Source organism: Rhinopithecus bieti, unplaced genomic scaffold (genome assembly GCF_001698545.2).
Source record: "Rhinopithecus bieti isolate Rb0 unplaced genomic scaffold, ASM169854v2 scaffold_33444, whole genome shotgun sequence".
Lineage (NCBI taxonomy): Eukaryota > Metazoa > Chordata > Mammalia > Primates > Cercopithecidae > Rhinopithecus > Rhinopithecus bieti.
This window is the reverse complement of record NW_016814544.1, coordinates 1,562,239-1,585,070: the sequence shown is the minus strand read 5'-3', so window position 1 is coordinate 1,585,070 and position 22,832 is coordinate 1,562,239. Positions and strand designations below refer to the sequence as shown.

Genomic DNA, 22,832 nt, shown 5'->3' with positions numbered 1-22,832 from the left:
ACTTTGTCTCAAAAGATAAATAAAAAAATAAAAAAATAATAAATAAATAAAATGTAGTAAATGGAAAACATAAACTCAATGTATCAGTGACCCTATATATGTGAATTGCTTAGATTTACTTGTTAAAAGACTGAAATACTCAGATTTTGTGTTAAAATGCAGATACATGTTCATAACATGAGACACACTTAAGATACTTAAAGTAAGTGGATCAACAGAGATAGAGCCAAACAAGTACTTTTTTTAAAAAGTAGATCTGACAATACTAATATCAGACATAGTGCAATTCATAGTAGCAATATTAAATAGGATCAAAAAGACTATTTCACCTTTATAAAAGTTTCAGGAAACCAACAATAAGTTCATTACGATTAATTGTATCATATCCACAGTAACAACTTAGCAAGAATATTATCACCAAAAGGACAACTATTAGCCAATCTGACTCACCATGGATGTAAAAATATTACATAAATATTACTTAGCTAAATTTGACAGTGCAGCAAATGAATAATACATTATAGCCAAATTAGATGTTAAAAGCATAGGCTGCTGTAATATTAGAAAGTCAATTAATGTAAGTAACTACATATTAATCACTTTTTAAAAAATCTAATAATTTCAATAGATATTATAAAGGCATTTGGTGAAATTCAATATATACTTTAAATAACACTAAATATGTTTTAAAAAATAAAACTTAAAGTCTGACCGATATGCTTATTAGCCGTCATTAAAACACAGTTTTGCTAGAGATACTAGTCAATGAAATAAAACTGGAAAAAAACAAACAAGGAATCAAAATATTAAAAAATGAAGGTTGAAATTATCATTTTGCTGATGTTACTATTTTCTCGTGGCAAAAGAAAATCAAGTTTGAACTATTATACCAACAAAAAAGTTTAGTAGAGAAATGTGATAATAACAAACAAATTCTACACTGTTTCCTACATATCTGTAAACAAATTTACATTAGCAAAAAATATCATAAGACACTCAGGAACAACTTAATCTATATGTTTAAAATAGAAAGAAAACTATAAAATGTCATTAAAAACATGTAAGAAGACTTGAACAAATAAATGAAGAGACATTACAACTATAAACATTACAACTTGAAAAATAATTCATACCAAAGTCTATAGTAATATAGATTGTAATTAAGATGTGAGATGTGTGATTTCTTAATTAATTTTTATTTTGTATTAATGCATAAATATTTTATTTATTGATTCATGTATTTTTATTGACACATCGTCCCCATATTTTGGGGAACATGTGATATTTTGATATACTCATATAATGTGTAATCATCAAATTAGGAGACTGGGATATCTATCACCTGAAACATTTATCTTTTCTTTATGCTGGGAACATTAGAATTATTCTCTTTTAGCTATTTTGAAATATACAGTAGATAATGGTTTACAATAGATAATAGATAATAGTCCCCCTAATGATTTATCAAACAATACATCTTATTTCTTCTATCTAACTGTATTATTGTACCCATTAATCAACATCTCATCAACTCCACTCCGTCTTCGCACTCCTGGGTCCTGGTAACCACCAATCTACTCTAAGGATGCATGTTATTCTTGTGACTTACCATGGTGGTTACAGGTTTTGTTTCCAAGACAAGAGCTAAGTGGAAAAGCTCCAACCCCCTCAGAGGTTGGAATAGGACACAAATACCTGCAAGTTCACCAAAGCTGAACCATCACAACTGTGCCATACACTCATGGAAATGCAGAAATTTCTTCAACATACAAATTTCATTTCCTTTGGATATATACCTAGTAGTGGGATTGCTGGATCATATGGTAGTTCTATTTTTAATTTCTTGAGGAAACCCCATTCTGTTTTTCATAGCGGCTGTACTACTTTACAATTCCACCAACAATGTGTAAGTGTGTATGTTCCCATTCCTCCACATCCTCACTAATACTTGTTTTCTTTTGTATTCTGACAAATAGCCATCCTAATAAGAGTAAGGAGATGTCCCAAGATAATTTTGATTTGGAATTCTCTGATAATTAATGATATTAAACATTTTTAATACATCCATTTGGCCATGTCATCTTTTGAGAAATGTGTATTAAAGTCTACCCATTTTCAATTAGGTGGGTTTTTTGCTGTTAAGTTCCTTATATAGCCTAATATTATAACCATTGTCAGATGCATAATTTGCAAATACTTTTTGAAATTTTGTAGATTATCTCTTCAATCTGTTAATAGTTTTCCTTGCTGTGCAAAATCTTTTTAGTTTGATTTAACCTCATTTGTCTATTTTTGCTTTTAATGCCTGAGCTTTTGAGATCTTATTTTACAAATTTGTGCCCAGCCCAATGTAATGAAGTGTTTCCCTATGTTTTCTTCTGTTAGTTTCATAGATTATGGTTTTACATGTATGTCTATCATCTATTTTAAATTTATGTTTGTATATGGTGAGAGACAGTCTAGTGTCACTCTTCTGCATGTGAATATCCCGTTTTACCAACACCAGTTATTGTCTTCAACCCAATGTGTTGTGCTTGGCGTCTTTATCGAAAATCCATTGGCTTTAGGTGCTTAAATCTATTTCTATGCTTTCTATTTTGTTTCACTGCTCTATGTGTCTGTTTTTATGCCAGCCCCATGCTGTTTTGGTTACTATAGCTTTATAGTATATTTTGAAGTCAGGTAATGTGGTGCCTTCAGCTTTATTCGTTTTTTTCAGGACTGCTTTGTCAATTTGGGGTCTTTTACGGTTCCATGTGAATTTTAGAATTTTTTCTGTTTCTGTGAAGAATGTCATTGGAATTTTTATAAGGATTGTAATAAATCTGTAGATCTCCTTGGGTAGTATGGTTATTTTAACAATATCAATTCTTCTAATCCTTGAACACAAGATATTGTTCCATATATTTGTGTCTTCCTCAGTTTCTTTCATCAAAGTTATATAGTTTTCAGGGTAGAAATCTTTCACCTCCTTGGTTAAGTTTATTCCTAGTTATCTTTCATTTGTAGCTATTGTAAATGGAATTGTTTGCCTTATATCTTTTACAGATAATTCACTGCTAGCATATACAAGTGTTACTGATTTTTGTATGTTAGTGCATAAATAAATAGAATAACTTGACTTCTTCCTTCTCTATTACCCCATTATTTTAAATATTATTCATTGATACACTTAATCCATAGGTTGAGGTTTTCCTACTGAAGAGGCGATCAACATTCTTAGTTTGGGTGAGAAATAAGTGTACTATATTGTGAGGCACCTCTAAGCATTGGAAGAAGGGATATATTAATTTTGCCCAGTCCCTGGCTGGGCAGTCTCTATTGCTTCTGCCCATTTCAGGATGTCATTTTCCATCATTCCCATTGTATTGTAAACCACTCAATTATCATTTCAATACGTTTATTTGCAAAATTAGAAACCCAGCGTTTGTCTTTAGTTTGCAATTAAGAGCCCTGAATGTGGAGTCACTGGGTCTCCAATTTCCAATGCTAACATTTATTCAGCTTATGCCAAGATCATATCCTATTCCCTTCCACTAGATATGACATCGCTTTGGATTCATAATCTCTGGTCAAAAAATTCAACTCAATTATCTAGGTATTTCCTAATTGTTTCCCACCATTAGGCACTAGAGGAGACACAGAAAAGGACTCTGAAAATGCTGACCATTTCACTGGGGATGACACACAGCACAAGCAACTCCCTCCCTGTGAAGAGCAATAATCAACTAAGTTACAGATAGGAAATCACACGTGGGAAGAGCACGTGAAGACAAAACAAGGGGAAAAAGCAGAGCTGTCTCTCTATTCCCCATTTACCTCATCAAAACTGGGATCTAAAAGTTACTGTTTGTCTTGAGGAAAACACTTGAGGGATATTATCCCAAAGGGATGAGAAGGACCTGAATGTCCCAGGTGAGCCCAACACAATGATTCTATTAACTCCAAAGCTTGGAGGAAGAGTTTAATCTGAAAAATACCTAAGAGCTGCTGAGTCTCCACCTGCAAATCTGCTGAAGATAAGGAAGCCATTGGGTCTAGAAACCAGTAACTTCCTGAGATTTTTACCATCATTCAGAGGTGAGTCTCTTCAGAATCCAGCACTGGTCTTTACCAGCTAGGCAGCCACCTTAAGAACTCAGAACAATTTGTGCAGGAGTACTGGTAGGTGGGAAAAGTAGAACGGAAAGGAGAGATCAGAGATTGTCACTCAGAAACATACAATTCCCCTCTCTAGTCAAGCCCAAACCAGCCTAGGACTTGTTAACCACAGTCCAGTCTGTATCTTCAATATAGATGCCTGCTAGTTATTTAGCTCATTTCAGTTTTATTGTGGATTCTCCCTTCTGCATGTGTTTTCCCTTCTCTCTGATTTGCAAGCCAAGCTTTTCAGGAGGAAAGAGACTTCAGATCTCTGCTTCAATCTCCAATGCCTTTCAGTTTTCTAGAATTCCAGAGATGGTTTCCTCTTTTCTGGCCTCTGAATGGAAAGAAAATCTTTGAAAGACAAGTGATTTTGAAGATAGGTTGAAGAGAGGGATAAAATGAGAAGGAGACATTGTGAAAAGAGTAGAAAGAGGGACCAATGTCTCTTTGTTCCCAAGCTGATATTATTTTCAATAAGTCACAACGAAAATCATACTAGCTCCAATCTCCCTTCCCTACTCCTAGATGACACCTTGTGATATCCATTTACCTTTCTCGCCACTTAAGGTTTTAAAAATGTTTAAATTTGGCCGGGCGCAGTGGCATCCACAGCAAATAGAATAGAGAAAAAGAGAAGACAAACAACAGGTGGGCCCGGAAAACAAAAATCAGGAAAAAATCAAAAAAGAGAGAAGACCAATCGCGGCTAAACAGCGGTGCGAAAACCCCGTCTTACTTAAATAAAAAAATTACTGGCGAGGTGGGTGAGGCGCCTGTAGTCCCAGCTACTCAGGGAGGACTGAGGCCAGGAAGAATGGCGTAAACCGGGAGGACGGAGCTTGCAGTGGAGTTGGAGATCGCGCCACGCAACTCCAGCCTGGGCGACCAGAGTGACGCTCCATCTCAAAAAATAAATAAATAGATAATAAATAATAATATAATAAATAATAAAAAAAATGTTTAAATTTGATACTAAAGATCCATTTTCCAGGTAATTTAAAAACCAAGTCCAACCCCAATTTTAAACTTGCAGCTTGCAGATTCAATTCAAACAATTCAAAGCGTGGGTCTTCCCTTTTGACCTCAGATCTGATGTGTAGCTTGGGTTGTACAGCGGAAAGGTGGGAGCACATGTTCTTTCCTTGCTCTGTTGCCATAGATACTAGTAGCTGGTGCCTTATATGTGGCAGGCCTGGTGTTTCTTGAGATCATTTTGAGGTTCGTCAGAGGCTCCCTTTTGGAGACTGCCCTATTATGCAGTCCCCTGACAAGGACAATGAATTATGTCCCTGATCTCTTTAAGATCTCTGTTTCTTAAGAGAGCCACCTCGTTATTGCTACAGCCTCCTCTGCCCTGATAGGCTGTTTCTGGATTGGAATCTCAACAAGGTGACTTGACTGCAATGACCTCCTATAGCATCACATGTCCTATGGGAAATTGACATATTTATGCCATGCCATGGGTGAAAATGCAGTATTGCCCTACTAACCACCATCTTTTCCCTCTACCCCTGCCATCATGACCTGATCCAGTGACCCCCTCACCTTTAGAAGTGAGAGGCAAACAGAAATCTTTAAGTGTATGTGTGCCCCCTAAATTTTCTTGACGCTAATATGTAGCCACAGATGAACTAAAACCGTCGCTGCTCCTTCTTGTACTCATTCCTCAAAAGCACTTGTTCTGGATTAGTGGGATGAAGCACCCACACAATGGTGTACACTCCCATAGCCATTCCTAACCCTCAGTTGTGTTTACTTCCCCAGTCTCTTCACTTCCACGAGACTTGAAATTTTTTTTCTTTTAGATTTAAAGGATAAAGTTGAACAAGGGGACCAGTTTGGTCACTTTTAAGTAATTGCTGCACATGTATATAACATCTTTAGAATATAGGGTATGCCTCACCTACGATCCTCATTTGGGAGATTGAAACTACATTTAAAACCAACTGGAAAAGTCACATTCAGAATCCTGTTAGAGTTTAAAACATGTTCATTGAGAAGTATCTGCCATGTCCTGTCTTTTTCCATGACACTTTCCAAATTTCTACACTGCTGAAATACTTCCTTATTAAGTAGCACTTCCACTTAATAAGCAGAAGAAACTTTATTGCCCATCAGCCAAAAGGAAGTGCCTCACTGCAATGACTGCAGTCAAATGACACCTTGCTAAGTTTTCTTGTAGGAGTATGAAGACTTTGTGTTCCTTTCTTCAGATCAGCAGAAACATGCATCAAGGAAACCAAACCACCATCACTGAATTCATTCTCCTAGGACTCTCCAACCAGGCTGAACATCAAAACCTCCTCTTTGTGCTTTTCCTGGGTATGTACCTGGTCACTGTGGTTGGGAATGGGCTCATCATTCTGGCCATCAGCTTGGATACATACCTTCACACCCCCATGTATCTCTTCCTTGCCAATCTATCCTTTGCTGGTATTTCCTCCATTTCCAACTCAGTCCCCAAAATGCTGGTGAGTATTCACACCAACAGCCAATCCATCTCTTATGAGAGCTGCATCACACAGATGTACTTTTCTATTGTGTTTGTCGTCACTGACAATTTGCTCTTGGGGACCATGGCCTACGACCGCTTTGTGGCGATCTGCCACCCTCTGAATTATATAACTCTCATGCGGCCCAGGTTCTGCATTTTGCTCACTGTCATCTCGTGGCTCCTCAGTAATATTATAGCTCTGACACACACCCTTCTGCTCATTCAATTGCTCTTCTGTGACCACAACACCCTCCCACACTTCTTCTGTGACTTGGCCTCTCTGCTCAAACTGTCCTGTTCAGACACAATGATCAATGAGCTTGTGTTGTTTATTGTGGGTTTATCAGTTATCACCTTCCCCTTTGCACTCATCTTCTTCTCCTATGTCTGCATCATCAGAGCTGTCCTGAGAATATCATCCACACAGGGAAAGTGGAAAGCCTTCTCCACTTGTGGCTCTCACCTAACGGTTGTATTACTGTTCTACGGAACCATTGCAGGTGTGTACTTTTTCCCCTCCTCCGTTCACCCTGAGGACACTGATAAGATTGGTGCTGTCCTATTCACTGTGGTCACACCCATGATGAACCCCTTTATCTACAGCTTGAGGAATAAGGATATGAAAGGTGCCCTGAGAAAGCTCATCAATAGAAAACTTTCTTCCCTTTGATGCCCTGGACATCTACATTCTTTTAGTCCACACAATCAGATAAATGATTCAACCCAGAGTGTATGGCGCAGTTATGATGGTTCAACTTTTGATGAACTTGCAGATATCTGTCTCCTATTCCAACTGCTGAGGGAGTTGGAGCTTTTCCACTTAGCTCTTGTCTTGTAAATAAAACTGGTAACCACCATGGTAAGTCACAAGAACAACATGCATCCTTAGGGAGTAGATTGGTGGTAACCAGGGCCCAGGAGAAGAGAAGTGGAGTGGAGCTGAATAGAGGTTGATTAATGGGTACAGCAATACAGTTAGATAGAATAAATAAGACCTAATGTTTGATAAATCATTATGGGGGACTGTGGTAAAAATAATTTGTTATATATTACAGCTGGAATAAATAAGACCTAATGTTTGATAAATCATTATGGGAGACTATGGTAAACAATAATTTGTTATATATTTCAAAATAGCTAAAAGAGAATAATTCCAATGTTCCCAGAGTAAAGAAAAGATAAATGTTTCAGGTGATGGATATCCTAATCCCCTAATTTGATTATTACACATTATATGAATATATCAAAATATCAGACGTTCCCCAAAATATGGGGACAATTTAGCAATAAAATACATGTATGAATAAATAAAAAATTTACATATAAAATAGAGATTAATTTTAAAACACACATCTTAATTACAATCTATATTATTATAAACTTTGGTACAAATTATTTACAACCTATACTGTATCACAGGTGCATATAGTGCCTACAGTCTAGCTTTTTTAGCTTTGAAGACAATTACTACTTCTTTCTTTAATCTACATTTCTTTAGGTCAGCTTTTCTCAAAGTTTGTTTTGTTAAGGTAAAATTCAGTGAGATGTTTAATGGCTGCAACAACAAAGATTCCCATGGTCAAATAATTTTTGGCAACTCTGAGTTATATGAAGCAAAATGTATTAACTGGACAACTTCCCAGAACCTTCAGTGCCATGTAAATCTCCAAGAGGGTAAGATGGTACACAGCATTTCTCAAGACTAAACTTGAGATAATTGAAATTCAATTTTTTCCATCATACAGAACCTGATTCATCACAGAGTTGTTCATGGAACTAGCATTGTACAAATATGTTTTAGGAAACATGACTCCAGATGACTTCAATTATTTCAATGGAAAACCACCGAGTTTATGTATAAAGGTATCAGTTATAGTTCTGACTCTGTCCCCAACAGCTGTGTAGTATATAGTAGACACTAAAAATAATGTGATACTTTTTTTTAACTGCCCACCCTCCTGGCTTCCAACTCCAACCTACCTGCCCTGCCAAATTAAGTTTATTTTTTCCCAGCCTAAGCTGACTTCCATTCTTCTCTAAACTTGGAATCATCCAACCTATTTAAGAGGAAACGTATAATCAGCCACCTGCCTTTCTCCATGCTATCTACATGCTTGATGCTTCCTTTTAGTTTTCATTATAAATGTAAAACCCACCTGCTTTTGTATGGGCTACCAAATAAGCCTCTCAACAGTTCTAGCCTTCCTCAAGTACCTCAGTATCCATCCTGTTTCATCCATAGCTCCAACATGGAACATCACAGAACTCTGCCTTCATTATTCCATATGGAGCAGTAGAAAGGTACTAGATTTGTAATCAAGAGACATGGAATCTGGACCAACTCTGCAGTTAATTCACTGCATGTTGCTAATCTCAGTTTCTTTTGTCTGTGATCTTGCAATTGGTCTAATATGAACAAAGAAAGTTTTGTAACAGCATGTATCATAAAAATCCATTTTTTATAAAACAGAATTTGCATAAAGAGATGCCTCAGAGGAGAGCCAACAAAATATAAGTGGTCGTGGCAGATTCCATTTCCCAAAAATGGCCACAATATTTTCATCCCATGTGCTCTTGAAGTACTGTACCACTTCTCCATCAAGAAGTGGAGCCCATGACCCTCACCGTTGAGCTTGGCTTTGAGTACTTTTCTGACCAATAGAGCACCCCATTAGTACTGTTTCATGATTTCTGAGGCTGTCTTAGAAGAGCCAATGCAGCTTTGTTATGGACTAAATGTTTGTGCCCCCCCAAAATTCATATGTTAAAATCTTAACCCCCAAAGTGATAGTAGTAGGAGGTGAGGCCTTTGAAAGCTGAGTAGGTCATGAGGATGAAGTCCTCATACATTATTAGTGCCTTTATACAAGGGATCCCAGAGAACTCTATTTCTGCCACATGGAGAATACAACAAGAAATCAGCAGTCTGAAACCAAAAGAGAGGCCTCATCAGAACTTGACCATCTCGGCTAGCACACTCATCTCAGACTTTCAGCCTCCAGAACTATGAAAAAGAAATGTTTTTTAAGCCACCAAGTTCATGGTAATTTGTTATAGCATCCCAGACAGACTAAGACACACTTCCACCTGGCTCACTGTCTTGGGACATGGACCTCTGGGGCTCTGAGTTGCTCTGGAAGAAGTCCCACTACCCTGAAGCCACCATGCTGGAGAGACCATATAGAAAGACTATACAGAATTCAAGACAGTTGTCCAAGGAGTCCCAGCTGCACTGGTCCAACAGCATTTGAGTCTCCCCACCTAGTCACCAACATGTGAGTGAGTGAGTTTTCAGGTGATTCCAGCCTCAGCCCCAACCACAAGGCACATGAGAGCCCAAGTGAAAACTACCTAACCAAGCCCAGTCAACCCCTAGAACCCAAAACACAACCATAAAATGATTGTTATTGTTTTAAGTTTCGACCATTTGGAGTGGTTTGTACATAGTAATATATAACCATAACAGCGGTTTTGCTTGGGTCATGGGATAAAATGATTCATATTACCTTCTGTATTGCTTTAACATTTTACAATGACTGCCATTATAGGAAGAGGGAAAAGCTTTTTTAAATTTTAATGAATATGAACTGTCTTTCCTATTCAACCACCCTGCTTAACATGGTACCAGAATTTTCTGAGTTATATAAATATTAGTTGGGTGAACTTGGGATTCCCCACCCCCCAACCTTTATTCTGGTTAGATCTAGTCCATATTTGATAGAATAAGGACCACTAGGGTTAAACGCAGGTGATTTGGTCTAAACTGGTCCCATCCCTGTTGGCCTGTGCTGAACCTCTTATCTCTGATGTGTAGGTCCCACAGGAGGCTGGAAAGTAGAACTTCATCTGCAGTGAGTAACAGAAACGTTAATTTGGCCAGATTTAGACTTGCATGTACATTGAGAGTCCACCCGAGAAAATGAATTAGGATTAGATTTGGGACACAGAACAGAATTGAGTAGGAAAATAGAAAGTCACAAACTTTTATAAAAATCCGGACAAGTCTTTGCAGAGGAAATGCGTAAGTCTATACCTAGATACTTTTATTTCCCTGAATCATTCTCCAATTTGCCATTTTCAAGAAACATTTATTGAGAACTTTCTATTTCTCAGGCTCTGAATCTGGGACTAAAAGAATGAATAATTCACAGTGTATGACCTCAGTGTACTCTTGACCTAAAAGAAAATTAACTTAAAATGATTTTACATGATTTTAAGACTTGATAAGTGAAGACAATGTTTGGTCAATAATTAATGTCATCAGATTAAGAAAACATAAATATTTTGTGCAAAGTACAGCCAACTGAATTTTACACTATTCTTGTTCTTTTGTGTTAACTGTACCTGAGAAAAGCCAATTTGTGATTTTGTGAATAAATCAACAGAAACCCATGTCATCTCACTGTAGCTAACACAAATGCAAGAGGACAGCCTAGAAACACACACAAAAAAATCTACACGTTGGCTAGTAATAACTTACAAAACCTCATCTATAAAGGATCAGCAAATATGTACTTACTGATCACTAGAGTTTTTTTAGTACCTATTGAGAGTCAAAATGAAATGAAGCAATGCTGTTGCTTCCTTGGCTCTTACTTCATAGTGCATAAGACAGATAATGAACATATAAATAAAGACATCATTGATATAATATGAGGTGGTAAGAAGAATTCAATGAGAGGTAAAGCAGGTATGGAACAGAGAGTGGCTTATGATAGCAAAGGAAGTTTAGGCCTTGGGGAAGGACTTTCTTAGATATTTGAGCAAAGAACTGAATAGAATAAGAGAGTGTACCATGAGATCTGGGGACACATTCCAATACAAGGGAAGAGCAGGTTTAAAATCCTTATGAGGGAACAGGTTTGGCATTCTCCATGGACAGCATTCTCCATGGCTAGGGCAGAGTGAGTCGGGAGGGTGGAAGCACATAGAGTCATGGAGGAAATTAGAAATCCATCCAGGCTGAGTCTTATAGGCCATGGTAAAGAATTTTATTTTATTTAAATAAAATAAATATTTAAGGTCATAGGGCTTGGTGAAATTACCTAAGGAGTAACTAAGAGAGAGAGAACAAGGTCAATGACAAAGCCCTGGTAGACTCTAATATTTAAGAAACAGAATAAACTAGTAGTCAGGAAGACAAAGGAAGAATGTGAAAATTTGTCCAGGAAAAAAGGAGCAACTGTTTCAAATACCACAGGACCCAAACCATGACTCCTGAAATCATACTTTCTAATCTGCTCTCTTCAACTCAGGCAGCTATCATCCCTAGCTATCTCTCAAGCAGTCCTGAATCCTCAGCATTGAAATCAAAATGAAACTACCTCCCTCAGAACAGATTTTTCAGAAAATAAAAAAATTTCAAATTTCTTCTTTGCCTCTGTCTTCCTTTCACTTGCATATGTCCCTCTATATATATTCTCCTTTTAACAGAGGATTGTAAATGACTCAGAACTATAAACCTCTTTTAAAATTGGCATACAGTTTTAGGTAATACCATCTGTGACACTTTTAACCACCCTAGAATGATCAGGAACATCTTCTACTTACTGTGATAATAAAAAGAATAACATACTGTAACCAAGTGTAGTTTATCCCCAAATTACAAGAATGGTTTAAGATTCAAAAATCAAAAAATGCTATCCATCACATTAATAAACAAAACAAAACTACATTATCAGCTCAGTAGATGCAGAAAATCCTAAGTCCATTCCTGAGTTTAAAAGAAAATGCTATGAAAAGAAAAAACAGGAATCAAAGGGAACTCCCTTATGTGATAAAGATCATCTGTGAAAAATCTACATAAGGAATAGTGGGAAAATGAGATTATTCCCTAATATAAACAATGGGACAGAAATTTAAATTCTCCTCATTTCCATTTAACATTGTATTGGAAGTTCTAGCCAGTGCAATAAGGCAAGAAAAAGAAATAAACTACTCAAATTAGAAAGAAAGAGATAAAACTGCTTTTATTCATAGACAACACAATGGTGTATGTAGAAAATCAAAAGAAATAAACAAAAGAAGCTACTAAAACTAATAAGTGAGTTTAGCGAGGTTGCAAGATACAAATATACTAGCATAAAGACAGACATATAAACAAATGGGACTGGATAGAGAAACCAGAAATGAACCCAAATATGATCAACCAATATTTGACAAGGGCACCAAGAATACACCGTGGAGAAATTATAGTCCCTTCAACAAATGATATTGGGAAAACCAGATTTCCACATGCAAAAGAATGAAGTTGGATGCTAATCACACAGCATACACAAAAATTAATCCAACATGAATTAAAAACTTACATAAATGTAAATCCTGAAACTATCAAACTCTTAGGAGAAAATGCAGAGAAAAATGTTCATGATTTTGGTCTTGGCAACACTTTCTTAGCTATGACACCAAACGCACAGGCAACAAAAGCAAAACTAAACAAGTTGGACTATATCAAATATTTAAAAGCTGCTTCTCTTCAAAGGAAACAGTCAATAGAGTAAAATGACAACCTATGAAATAGGAGAAGATATTTGCAAATCATATATCTGATAAGGGATTAATATCTAAAATATACAACTAACTTGTACAGCTCAAAAGGAAAAAAAAGTAATTGAATTAGAAGATGGGCAAAAGATCTAAATAGACATGTGTCCAAAGATGTAAAAATGGCCAACAGGTATATGAAAAGATGTTCAATATCACTATTTATCAGAAAATGCAAATCAAAACCACAATGAAATATCACTTCACATATGTTAGGATGGCTATTCTCAAAAAGTCAAAAGATAAGTGTTGGAGAGGGTGTGTAAAAAAAGACATTTGTTCATTGTTAGTGGGAATGTAAATTGGTATACAATCCAGCAACTCCATTTCTGGGTTTCTATCCAAAGAAAATGAAATCAGTATCTCAAAGATCTATCTACACTCTCATGTTAATTGCAGCATTAGTCACGGTGGCTAAGATAGAGTAAAATCTTGTGTCTATAGATGGATGAATGGATAAAGGAAATGTGGTATATATATACAATGGAGTATTATTTATTAATAGCTATAAAAAAGAACAGAAGATACCAGCATCTGTGACAACACGGATGAACCTGGAGGATATTATGCTAAGTGAAATAATCCAGACCCAGAAAGGCAAATACTGTATGATATCAATTATGTGTGGAATCTAAAAAAGTCCAACTCATACCTGTTAGGGTGATTTTTTTTTTTTTAAAGAAAAGAAATGTTTGTGAGGACATGGAGTAATTGGAACCCTTGCACACTGTTGAGGGAAATGTAAGATGATGCAGCTTCTATGGGAAACAGTATGAAGTTTTCTCAAAAAACTGAAGATAGAATTATCATATGACCCAGCAATAAATATCCAATACTTCTGAGTATTTATCCAAAAGAATTGAAACCAAGATATCAATATATACATATATATATATATATATATGTATGTATGTATGTATGTGTGTGTGTGGTGTGTGTGTGTGTGTGTACTCCCATGATCATTGAAGCATTATTCATAGTAGCTGAGATGCGGAAATAACCTAAATGTCCACTGACATATGAAGAGATAAAGAAAATGTGGTACAGTCGCCCTCTGTCTCTGTGGGTTCCACAGTCATGGATTCAACCAACCTTGGATCAAAATGGTTGAAAAACAATTGTGTCTATACTGAATGTGTATAGACTTTTTTCTTGTCATTATTTTTTAAACAATACAGTGTAACAACTATGTAGATAGCACTTATGAATAGCATTTATGTTGTATTAGGGATTATAAGTAATCTAGAGATCATTTAAAGTATACAAGAAGATGTGCATAGGTTTATATGCAAATATTACATCATTTTATATCAGGGACTTGAGCATCTGCAGATTTGGGTATTTGTGGAAGGTCCTGGAAACAATCCCCCATGGACACCAAGGGATGACTATATATATTAGAATATTACTTATCTTTTAAAAAGAAAGAAATCTTACCATATGCAACTATGTAGATGAACCTTGAAAACATTATGCTAAGTGAAATAAGCCAGTCACAGAAAGACAAATACTACATGATTTCATTTTAAGGTATCTAAAATAGTCAAACTCATAAAAGCAAAAATAGAATGGTGGTTGCCAGGTGCTTGGGGACAGGAAGAATAAGGAATTGTAGTTCAGTAGGTATGAAGTTCCAGTTATGCAAGATGAATAAATTCTGGAGATTTGCTGTAGAACATCATACTTATGGTTAACAATACCATACTAAACTCAAAATTTGTTAAGAGGGTAAATTTCATGTTATCTGTTCTCACCACAAGTTACAAAAATTAAAAAGACTGACCATGCTAAGTTTTGGTGAGGATTTGGAAGAATTGGAACTCTCATGCACTGTTAGCACTGTTGGTGGGAATGTTTAGTGATACAACCACTTTGAGAATAGTTTGGCTGTTTCCTAAGAAATTAAACATATACCTACTATGTAATCCAACCACTTCACCCTTAGGTATTTACCTAAAAAAACTGAAAGCATATATCCATATAAAGGTTGTTCATGAATATTCACAGCAGGTTTGCTTATAATAGCCAAAAAGTGGAAACAATTAAAATCCCCATAAATAGATGAATGAATAAACAAACGTGGTATACAATGTAATAATACTCAGCAATAATGTGGAATGGATTATTGATATACACAACAATGTTGATGATTCTCAAAATAATTATGCTAAGTAGAAGAAGTCAGATATGAGTCCATTGACATAAAATTTATACAAAATTCAAACTAATGTATAGGACAAAAAGCAGACCAGTAGTGGCCTGAGAGTGTAGATGGGTAATGATGGGAAGGGGCACATGGGAGGAAGTGTAGCAGGTATAAGGAAACTTGGGAAGTGATGTACATGTTTATTATCATGAATGTGGTGATGGTTTCATGAATGTATACATGTCAAAACTTATCAAATTGCACACTTTAAATATGTATGGTTTATTGCATGTCAAATCTCAATAAAACTATATTTTAAAGTTTTAGTAAATTAGAAGGGATTTCAGATACATCTTTTGAATGATGTATTTTGATAATAATGATAGCTATAACAAAAATAACAAAGTAAATATACACATGTCTATATATACAATTCCATATTTTTAAATGCTAATAAATAACAATAATCCATGTTTGGAAAGGAATATTGAATTCCTTAGGTAATCACTTAAGACTGAAAAAGGAGACCTGAAGGGAAGGTTAGTGCCTGCTTGGAGGCACTAAGCCGATTAGCTATTTATTGAAGCACTCTGAGCCAAGAGATATTCTGGAAGGGCTTTGAAGGCAATACTTTACCTGAGCCCACCTGCTCTTTCTGAGGGAGTTATGGATTCCCCCAGGCTCTCCTCATTGGCCTACAAGAGAACTGAAATGAGTTCCATGAACTTCATAATAATGTGAGTCCATCAAACTCACCCATCTCAGCCCACAACTACCAAACACGGAGATCAAGAATGCAACTGAAACCCAGAAAACCTCTGAAGCAAACTATAACCAGGAACTAGGGCCTGGGAGAAAGAGAAGAAAGAGTGCAGAAGGGTGGTTATCAGATAAGAGTATGTACTTTGGAATCAGAGACCTGAAAATAGAACCTCCCTCATCTGCCACTTTCTTGCTACATAACCTGGTCAAGTCACATAATGTCTCTGAGTCTTAGATTTTCCTTTTTCTTTTGCTAAATGTGGTCAATAAAAATTACTTTTCATTAACATTGTTAGGAGAGCTAAAATAAAGGATTCATGTAAAGCTTTTAGCATTGTACCTAGGATATGGTAAGTGTGCACTAGCTTAAGAATTCAGTTAAAAAATTATTTGAGAACTCAACCCCTGGAAATGTCCAAGTTTAAAGCTAATCTGGGCCCAGGAGGGACTGTTGCAGACAGTTCTGCAATAAAGAGGCCCAGAGATCAGCTACGGGTCCCTCTGCCCATCACTACTCACTAGTGGAGCCTGGACAAGCACCAAAATAACATGAATTAATAACAGTAATTAATAACACTAAATAATGTTTATAACATTATCAAATGCCCTCCAATTATCCAAATATCCCAAGTTATTGTGAGAATAAATGAGATACATGTAAATCATGTTCCAGAGTAAGTGCTCAGTAAGTATTATTTCACAGAGGAGAAGCAGGCTGAAAGGCACTAATTAATCTGAAGCCACACTGCTAAGAAGTAGCAGACTGGACACTTTGGTGCCAAGTTCTGAGTTCTTTCCACAACACAGATATGTCTAACACCCACCACAGATGTTGATGTGCTCCGAAAATATTTGCATGACAGTTAATATTTGGAAAATGATCCTCAAGAGGCATTCTGTGGTATTCCTTCACCCCAATCTGCAGTTTGTAAATGATTTCTACAAGAGCGGATATGTGATCCCAAACCTCTTGGCCATAGGTGCTAATTTTTCTCCTATACCTTTTCCTAAATATGCCCAGCCAACTCCTTTATAAAATATTTATTATATCTCCTTAAAATGAACATTCCTTAAATTCAGAAGTTGTTTAATCTACACACTTCACTTTATCATGCACAACTATGCATACACACACATATACACAAAGTCACATTATACAATACTAGCACATAGGGGCTATAAAATGAATGTTGTTGACTGCCATCTACACCAACAGATTGGACTTTTACCTTTCCTTCACCAGATGAAAGGAAAAAGAAAACTGCAATAACAATAAATTCTGGTTGAGGGATTATATAGAGTAGGTAATAGATTACAGCTAGCAACAGTGTGCATGTCAGATAGGAGCTCAGGCCTAGCTGGGTGGAAGCCTCACCCAACTACTTGCTTGCCAACCTTGAGACTATTACACAATATCTCCAAGCCTCAAGTGCCTCACTTACCTAAAAAGCAGAGATAATAATAGAACCTACCTCATAGGGATGTCCCATAAATTAAATCAAATAATTCCTATAGCAAGCTTATTGTAAGTCCTGGAAGATAATAATGCCTAATAAGTGTAACTTGTTATTATTATTATTATTATTACAGTTTTCCTTATTGTTATTCTAAAATCACAGAAACAAGAAGACAACAACAAAAAAGAAAGAATAAATGGATAAATGACAAAATTTGGAAAATCCCTTTGGATCAAAACAGTAGTTGTATTTGTAGACTGCTTTATAATTTTCCAAATATTCTTGCTTCACTCATCAAGTATTTATTGTGTCAGGCAATGCACTGCATTCTGCAGATACTAGTGAATAAGACAGAGGCAATCCTTGTCCATTTATGCATTAGATCCTCAAAACCATAGTCCTATAAGGTAGATAAATCTACTTGACAGATGAGAAAACTGATGACTGAAGAAGTTACAACTTAAAAGCAGACACTGGAACCTGAGGTTCAAATATTTATTGAGTGCCTTTCACGTGCTAGGTGCTATACTAGGAACTGGACATACAGAAATGAAGCTCAGATTAAAAAAAAAAATTGCTCTCATGTTGCTTACTTTCTAGTTGTGAGCATTAGAAAATGCCAAACACATAAAACATCTAATATGTCAGATGGTGAATACACAGTATAATAAATCAGAAAGTGGAGGTGGGGAGTTCAGGTGCGATTTTGCATAGGGTTACCTGGAAAGCCTCTCCAGAAGGTGCTATTGAGAAAAGATGGGGAAACTAAGGAATGATATATTTCACAAGGGTCCATTTAGGGTCTTCTAGCAGCCTTTGATTTGCTCAGGGCTTTCCTAACAGCCTCTTTTACCTCCTTGTTTCTCAGGCTATAGATAAGGGGATTCAGCATTGGGGTCACCACCGTGTAGAGCACAGACACCACTCGGTCTCCCTCGGAGGACTGGCCTGTGTTGGCTCGCAGGTACATGAAGATGAGGGTGCCAAAGAAAAGAGCCACGGCAGTGAGGTGGGAGGCGCAGGTGGAGAAGGTCTTGGCCCGGCCTCCAGCAGAGCGGATCTGCAGGATGGCCACGATGATAAACAGGTAGGACAGCAAGATCACCAAGATACAGACAGGCATGACGAAAGCAGCAAACACAATAATCACCACTTCCTGAGTGTAGCTGTCCCCACAGGAGAGTTTTAATAGAGGAGGGAGGTCACAGAAAATGAAGTGGATCTCATTGTTTCCACAAAAGGAGAGAGTGAAGGCTGTGACCGTTCGAACAAAGGCACTGAAAAAACCAGCAACGTAAGCCCCAGTGACTAAACCCCAGCAGGCCTTCTCGGTCATGATGGTGACATAAAGCAGGGGCTGGCACACAGCCGCGTAGCGGTCATAGGCCATGATGGCCAGGAGGTAGCAGTCGATGGAGGCAAAGAAGGTGAAGAGGAAGAACTGAGCTGCACAGCGAGCCTGGGAGATGGTTGTGCCGTTCTCCCACAGCACAGCCAGCATCTGAGGGATGATGGTGGACGCGTAGCAGACGTCCACCGAGGAAAGGTGGCTGAGGAAGAAGTACATTGGGGTGTGGAGCCGACGATCTCCGCGGATCAGAAGGATCATGCCTGTGTTCCCTAACATAGTGGCAAGATAGAAACTCAAAAATACGAGGAAGAGAGGAACCCTCCACTGGAGAGGCTCAGTAAATGCAGTAAGGAAGAACTCCCTCACTACGGTGTAATTCCTTTCAGCCATCCATCCAGTGGTTCACCGGCAACGGCTAAGACAAGAGCCAGAGGAGGGGACACCTCAAGAGGAGTTCAAATGGTTTCAAGTAACAAAGCTTTAAATTGAATGTCTTACATGTGGGCACTCAACTTCAACACACTTTTCAGTCGAAGATAGATATAGACAGATATAGAGCTCACTCACTGTAACATAAGATAAAAAGTGATGAATGCTTCTATTATAGAAAGAACAGAGAGCAAGTGATTCCCTAACTTACAAGTCAGCACTTGTATTTGCAACTGTCCCCAATTAGCTGTTTGATCTTACACAAGGCACTTAACCTCTCTGAACGTCAATTTCCTCCTCTGCCAAAAGGAGATCATAATACTCGCCCTGCTTATGAGATAAGGTTAATGCATAGGTTAAAACAGAGGCAAATGCACATTGCACATTGGAAAGCTAAAAGCACTCCACATATATAAGGCATCTATTTAAAATTTTAAATGAACGTTTTAAGGAAGGAATATTTATATTCTCTTAACAAAAACATATAAACAAAAATATCTATTAGCAATCAGCAATGGGCTCTGCTTGTAGGAATATTACTATTCTCAGTCTAACAACATGAAAGTTTAACAGCTGTTACCCTAATTAGAGTTGACTGGCTTATTAAGGGTGTACATAAACACACATAAACACATACTCAAGCGTTAACCTTGAAATCAAAAGAGCAAACCTAAGTTTTTTTAGGCACCTAACAAAACTCCATAAACCTTGTTTGGTCATTCTCAAAGCCTCTAATAAAAACAGTAGCTTGAAAATAAACAGCATCCAAATTTGAAAGCAGAAATATTTTTGTAGTCTGGTGTTGTCTGAGTGCTGTTGGAGGAATTTGGGTTAATAAATTTGGGGGTCCTTAGTGGAATTCTAGAACAGGGCTGTAAAGGAGGGCTTCAATAGTGTTTGAATACCTGATGTACCGGCAGCCAGACCAATACTGAGCTGATCCATTAAGGAGAATAACAAAGAAAACAAATTAGATCTGAAAGTCATGAGCTGGACACAAACTGTCCTCACCTGAATTCTACTTTGCTAATGCACTCCTCTTCTGTTTAGTGTGTCGTCTGCCCATCACCTGCCAATCCAAAGGACACCTGGCTTCTAGTTTACCCATACTGCATGTAAGACCCTGGGCAAGTCACATTTCCTCTCTGGGCTTCAGTTACCTTGTCTTTGTTCCCTTCCCATAAACAAAATTGCAGATATCCCCATAATCATAGCAACCTGATGAGATGGGGTCACTTCCAATACTTCTGTGTTTTATTCTCACTTCTAGGAGTCTCTCTCTTTCCTCTACCCCTTGACAAAGCAATATATCCCTGACACTAGTGTTTCCTTAGATGTTTTTTAGACTTACTTTGAGATAACAAGGCTAGGGGACCAGACTTTCTCCCTGAGCTTCCAATCTAGCATGAAACCTTGCTGATGTGCTTCTTAATATTTACTGTCCCAGCATCACACCCTAATTAGTTCCTGAGGTGATTCTCCAGAGGAAGGTGATTTATCTTCATATGACTTCCTAACAAGGTGTCTAATTAATATCTTTGAAAGTTTCTCTTTACTTTCAAACTTCCAAAGCCCCATCCCTCAGCAATTTCCTAGTCTTGTCTTCTTCCTGCCTTGTACCAAAAGAAATGTACTTCTTTGAAGGTTTCCTATATCTCAGTTGGGAGTTTTTTCAGGGGTTTTACACAATGCCACCCCAGCCAGCTATGAACTGATCCCCAAAGGAAGCTTTAATAAGCATACGCTTTTGCTCCCCATTGCCAAAACATGCTGTAATTGATGACTTCGAAAGTTCACCATTTGGCAGAAGCAGAGAAGGGTGCAGGTGGGGAGTCATAAGATAAAATGTTGGAGAGGCCCGAGTGGGCGGGCTGTGAACAGACTTCCACCAGGCAAGCTGAGCAAATTCTTGATGGTAACCAACCCCTCCACCATAGCGCTAGTTCTCAAACTTCAGTGTGCATAAGAACGTATCCAAAGAATTTGTTTAAAATGTGAATAGCAGTGCCCCACCTCCATAGATCGATGCAGATGCAGTACCTCTGCCACGGGAGCAGTATCTACATTATGAACAGGCATACCAGTGGATTTCCATAGAGTTAATCTCCAAAAATTGTGGCAACAATGTCTTGGGATTGGGACCTCTAGGCCTGCCTGCCCCTCTGTATGTCCTGCCATAAACTAAAGTAAAATAATAAAGACATGTTCTTGCAAAGTATGATTTCTCCCAAGTCCTCTCAGTGCCTTTCTTCCTCACAGGAGACCCGAGATAGGGTGAATGTGATGGTTCCCTGTCTTACAAATTTTAAAAACCTAGATACAGAAAGGACTCTGGAGCTTCTTGGCAGCAAAACAATGACTTGGACCAGGTCAGTGCTCAGTTGATCTGGAATATGGTGCTAGGCAAAAGGACCCCAGGGCAGTGGTTCTCAAGCTTCACTGAACATTAGTACTACCTGGGAAGCAATTTCTGAGGCCCAGATTATGCCCCTTAACAATTGAATCAGAATGCCTGAGTGTAGGAGCCAAACACAGTAATTTTCCTAAATTCCCTGGTGATTATAACATGTAGCAGATTTGAGAATCATACCAGAAGGCTTCTACTTTGAAGGCCTTACCTTTCCCCAAGTGTCACAGGTAGACGTTCCAGGAAAATATGTTCACTGTTCTCATGAATCTGGAGACTACTGAATACTATATTCTCCACATGGAAAATCACATTACATATTAGCATAATAAAGGATCTATAAAATCCTATAATTAAGAAACCTTGGCAAACTAACACAGGAACAGAAAAACAAATACCACATATTCTCACTTATAAGTGGGAGCTAAATAATGAGAATACATGAACACATAGAGGGGAACAACATACACCGGGGCCTATTGGAGGGTGGAAGGTGGGAGGAGGGAGAGGATCAGGAAAAACAACTAACAGGTTATTACCCATTAGGCTTAATACCTGGGTGATGAAATAATCTGTACAACGAACCCCCATGACATAAGTTTATCTTTGTAACAAACCTGTACATGTACCCCTGAACTTAAAAGTTAAATAAAATAAAATAAAAAAGGAAACCTCGTCAACTTTTTCCTAACCCACCATTTCCCAAAAGAATTTGAGCACAGAACTTCTTTTTCATTAGCATCATACGAACTAGAGTTCTAAGGGAAGGATGCTCCTTAGGCAGTACAGCTCTAAAGAGGCTCAGAAACTGTCCAAATGCCAAACAGCAAAGTAGTAATTGTTCCAAGAAACAGCATCTCCTGATGACTCATCTCAGGATCTGGCTCCTTAAAGTCTCTGACTGACTCCCCCAGGAGCAATCACTCCTACTGGGAAAAGAATTAGAAGGGAGTCTGGGGGAGCAACATCATTCCAGGCGGATCCCTCAGGAACTATGGAAGAAGAAACCACCTTGCCCTTTAAAGAATGTCTCCCTCTTTGATTGTGAAGCGGATCCAATGGCTGAGCCCCTGCAGTTCTACTATCTAATTACAGCA

At 37.6% G+C, this 22,832-nt stretch overlaps 2 protein-coding genes across 2 annotated transcripts; one reads left to right on the top strand and one right to left on the bottom strand.

The window, feature by feature from the left end:
- Nucleotides 1–6,332: 6,332 nt before the first annotated feature.
- OR1S1 (olfactory receptor family 1 subfamily S member 1) lies at nt 6,333–7,310 on the top strand. Its single transcript, XM_017851326.1, has one exon. It carries the CDS (start codon nt 6,333–6,335, stop codon nt 7,308–7,310), a length of 978 nt encoding a protein of 325 aa, XP_017706815.1.
- Nucleotides 7,311–18,276: 10,966 nt separating this feature from the next.
- LOC108514841 (olfactory receptor 9Q2) lies at nt 18,277–19,340 on the bottom strand. The gene has a single exon (XM_017851325.1). It carries the CDS (start codon nt 19,287–19,289, stop codon nt 18,345–18,347), a length of 945 nt encoding a protein of 314 aa, XP_017706814.1. The 5' UTR covers nt 19,290–19,340; the 3' UTR covers nt 18,277–18,344.
- Between the last annotated feature and the right edge of the window lie 3,492 nt (nt 19,341–22,832).

Excerpts from the sequence above, each read along its gene's own strand:
- LOC108514841 (XM_017851325.1), bottom strand. The coding sequence starts at position 19,289 with ATGGCTGAAAGGAATTACACCGTAGTGAGGGAGTTCTTCCTTACTGCA.
- OR1S1 (XM_017851326.1), top strand. The coding sequence starts at position 6,333 with ATGAAGACTTTGTGTTCCTTTCTTCAGATCAGCAGAAACATGCATCAA.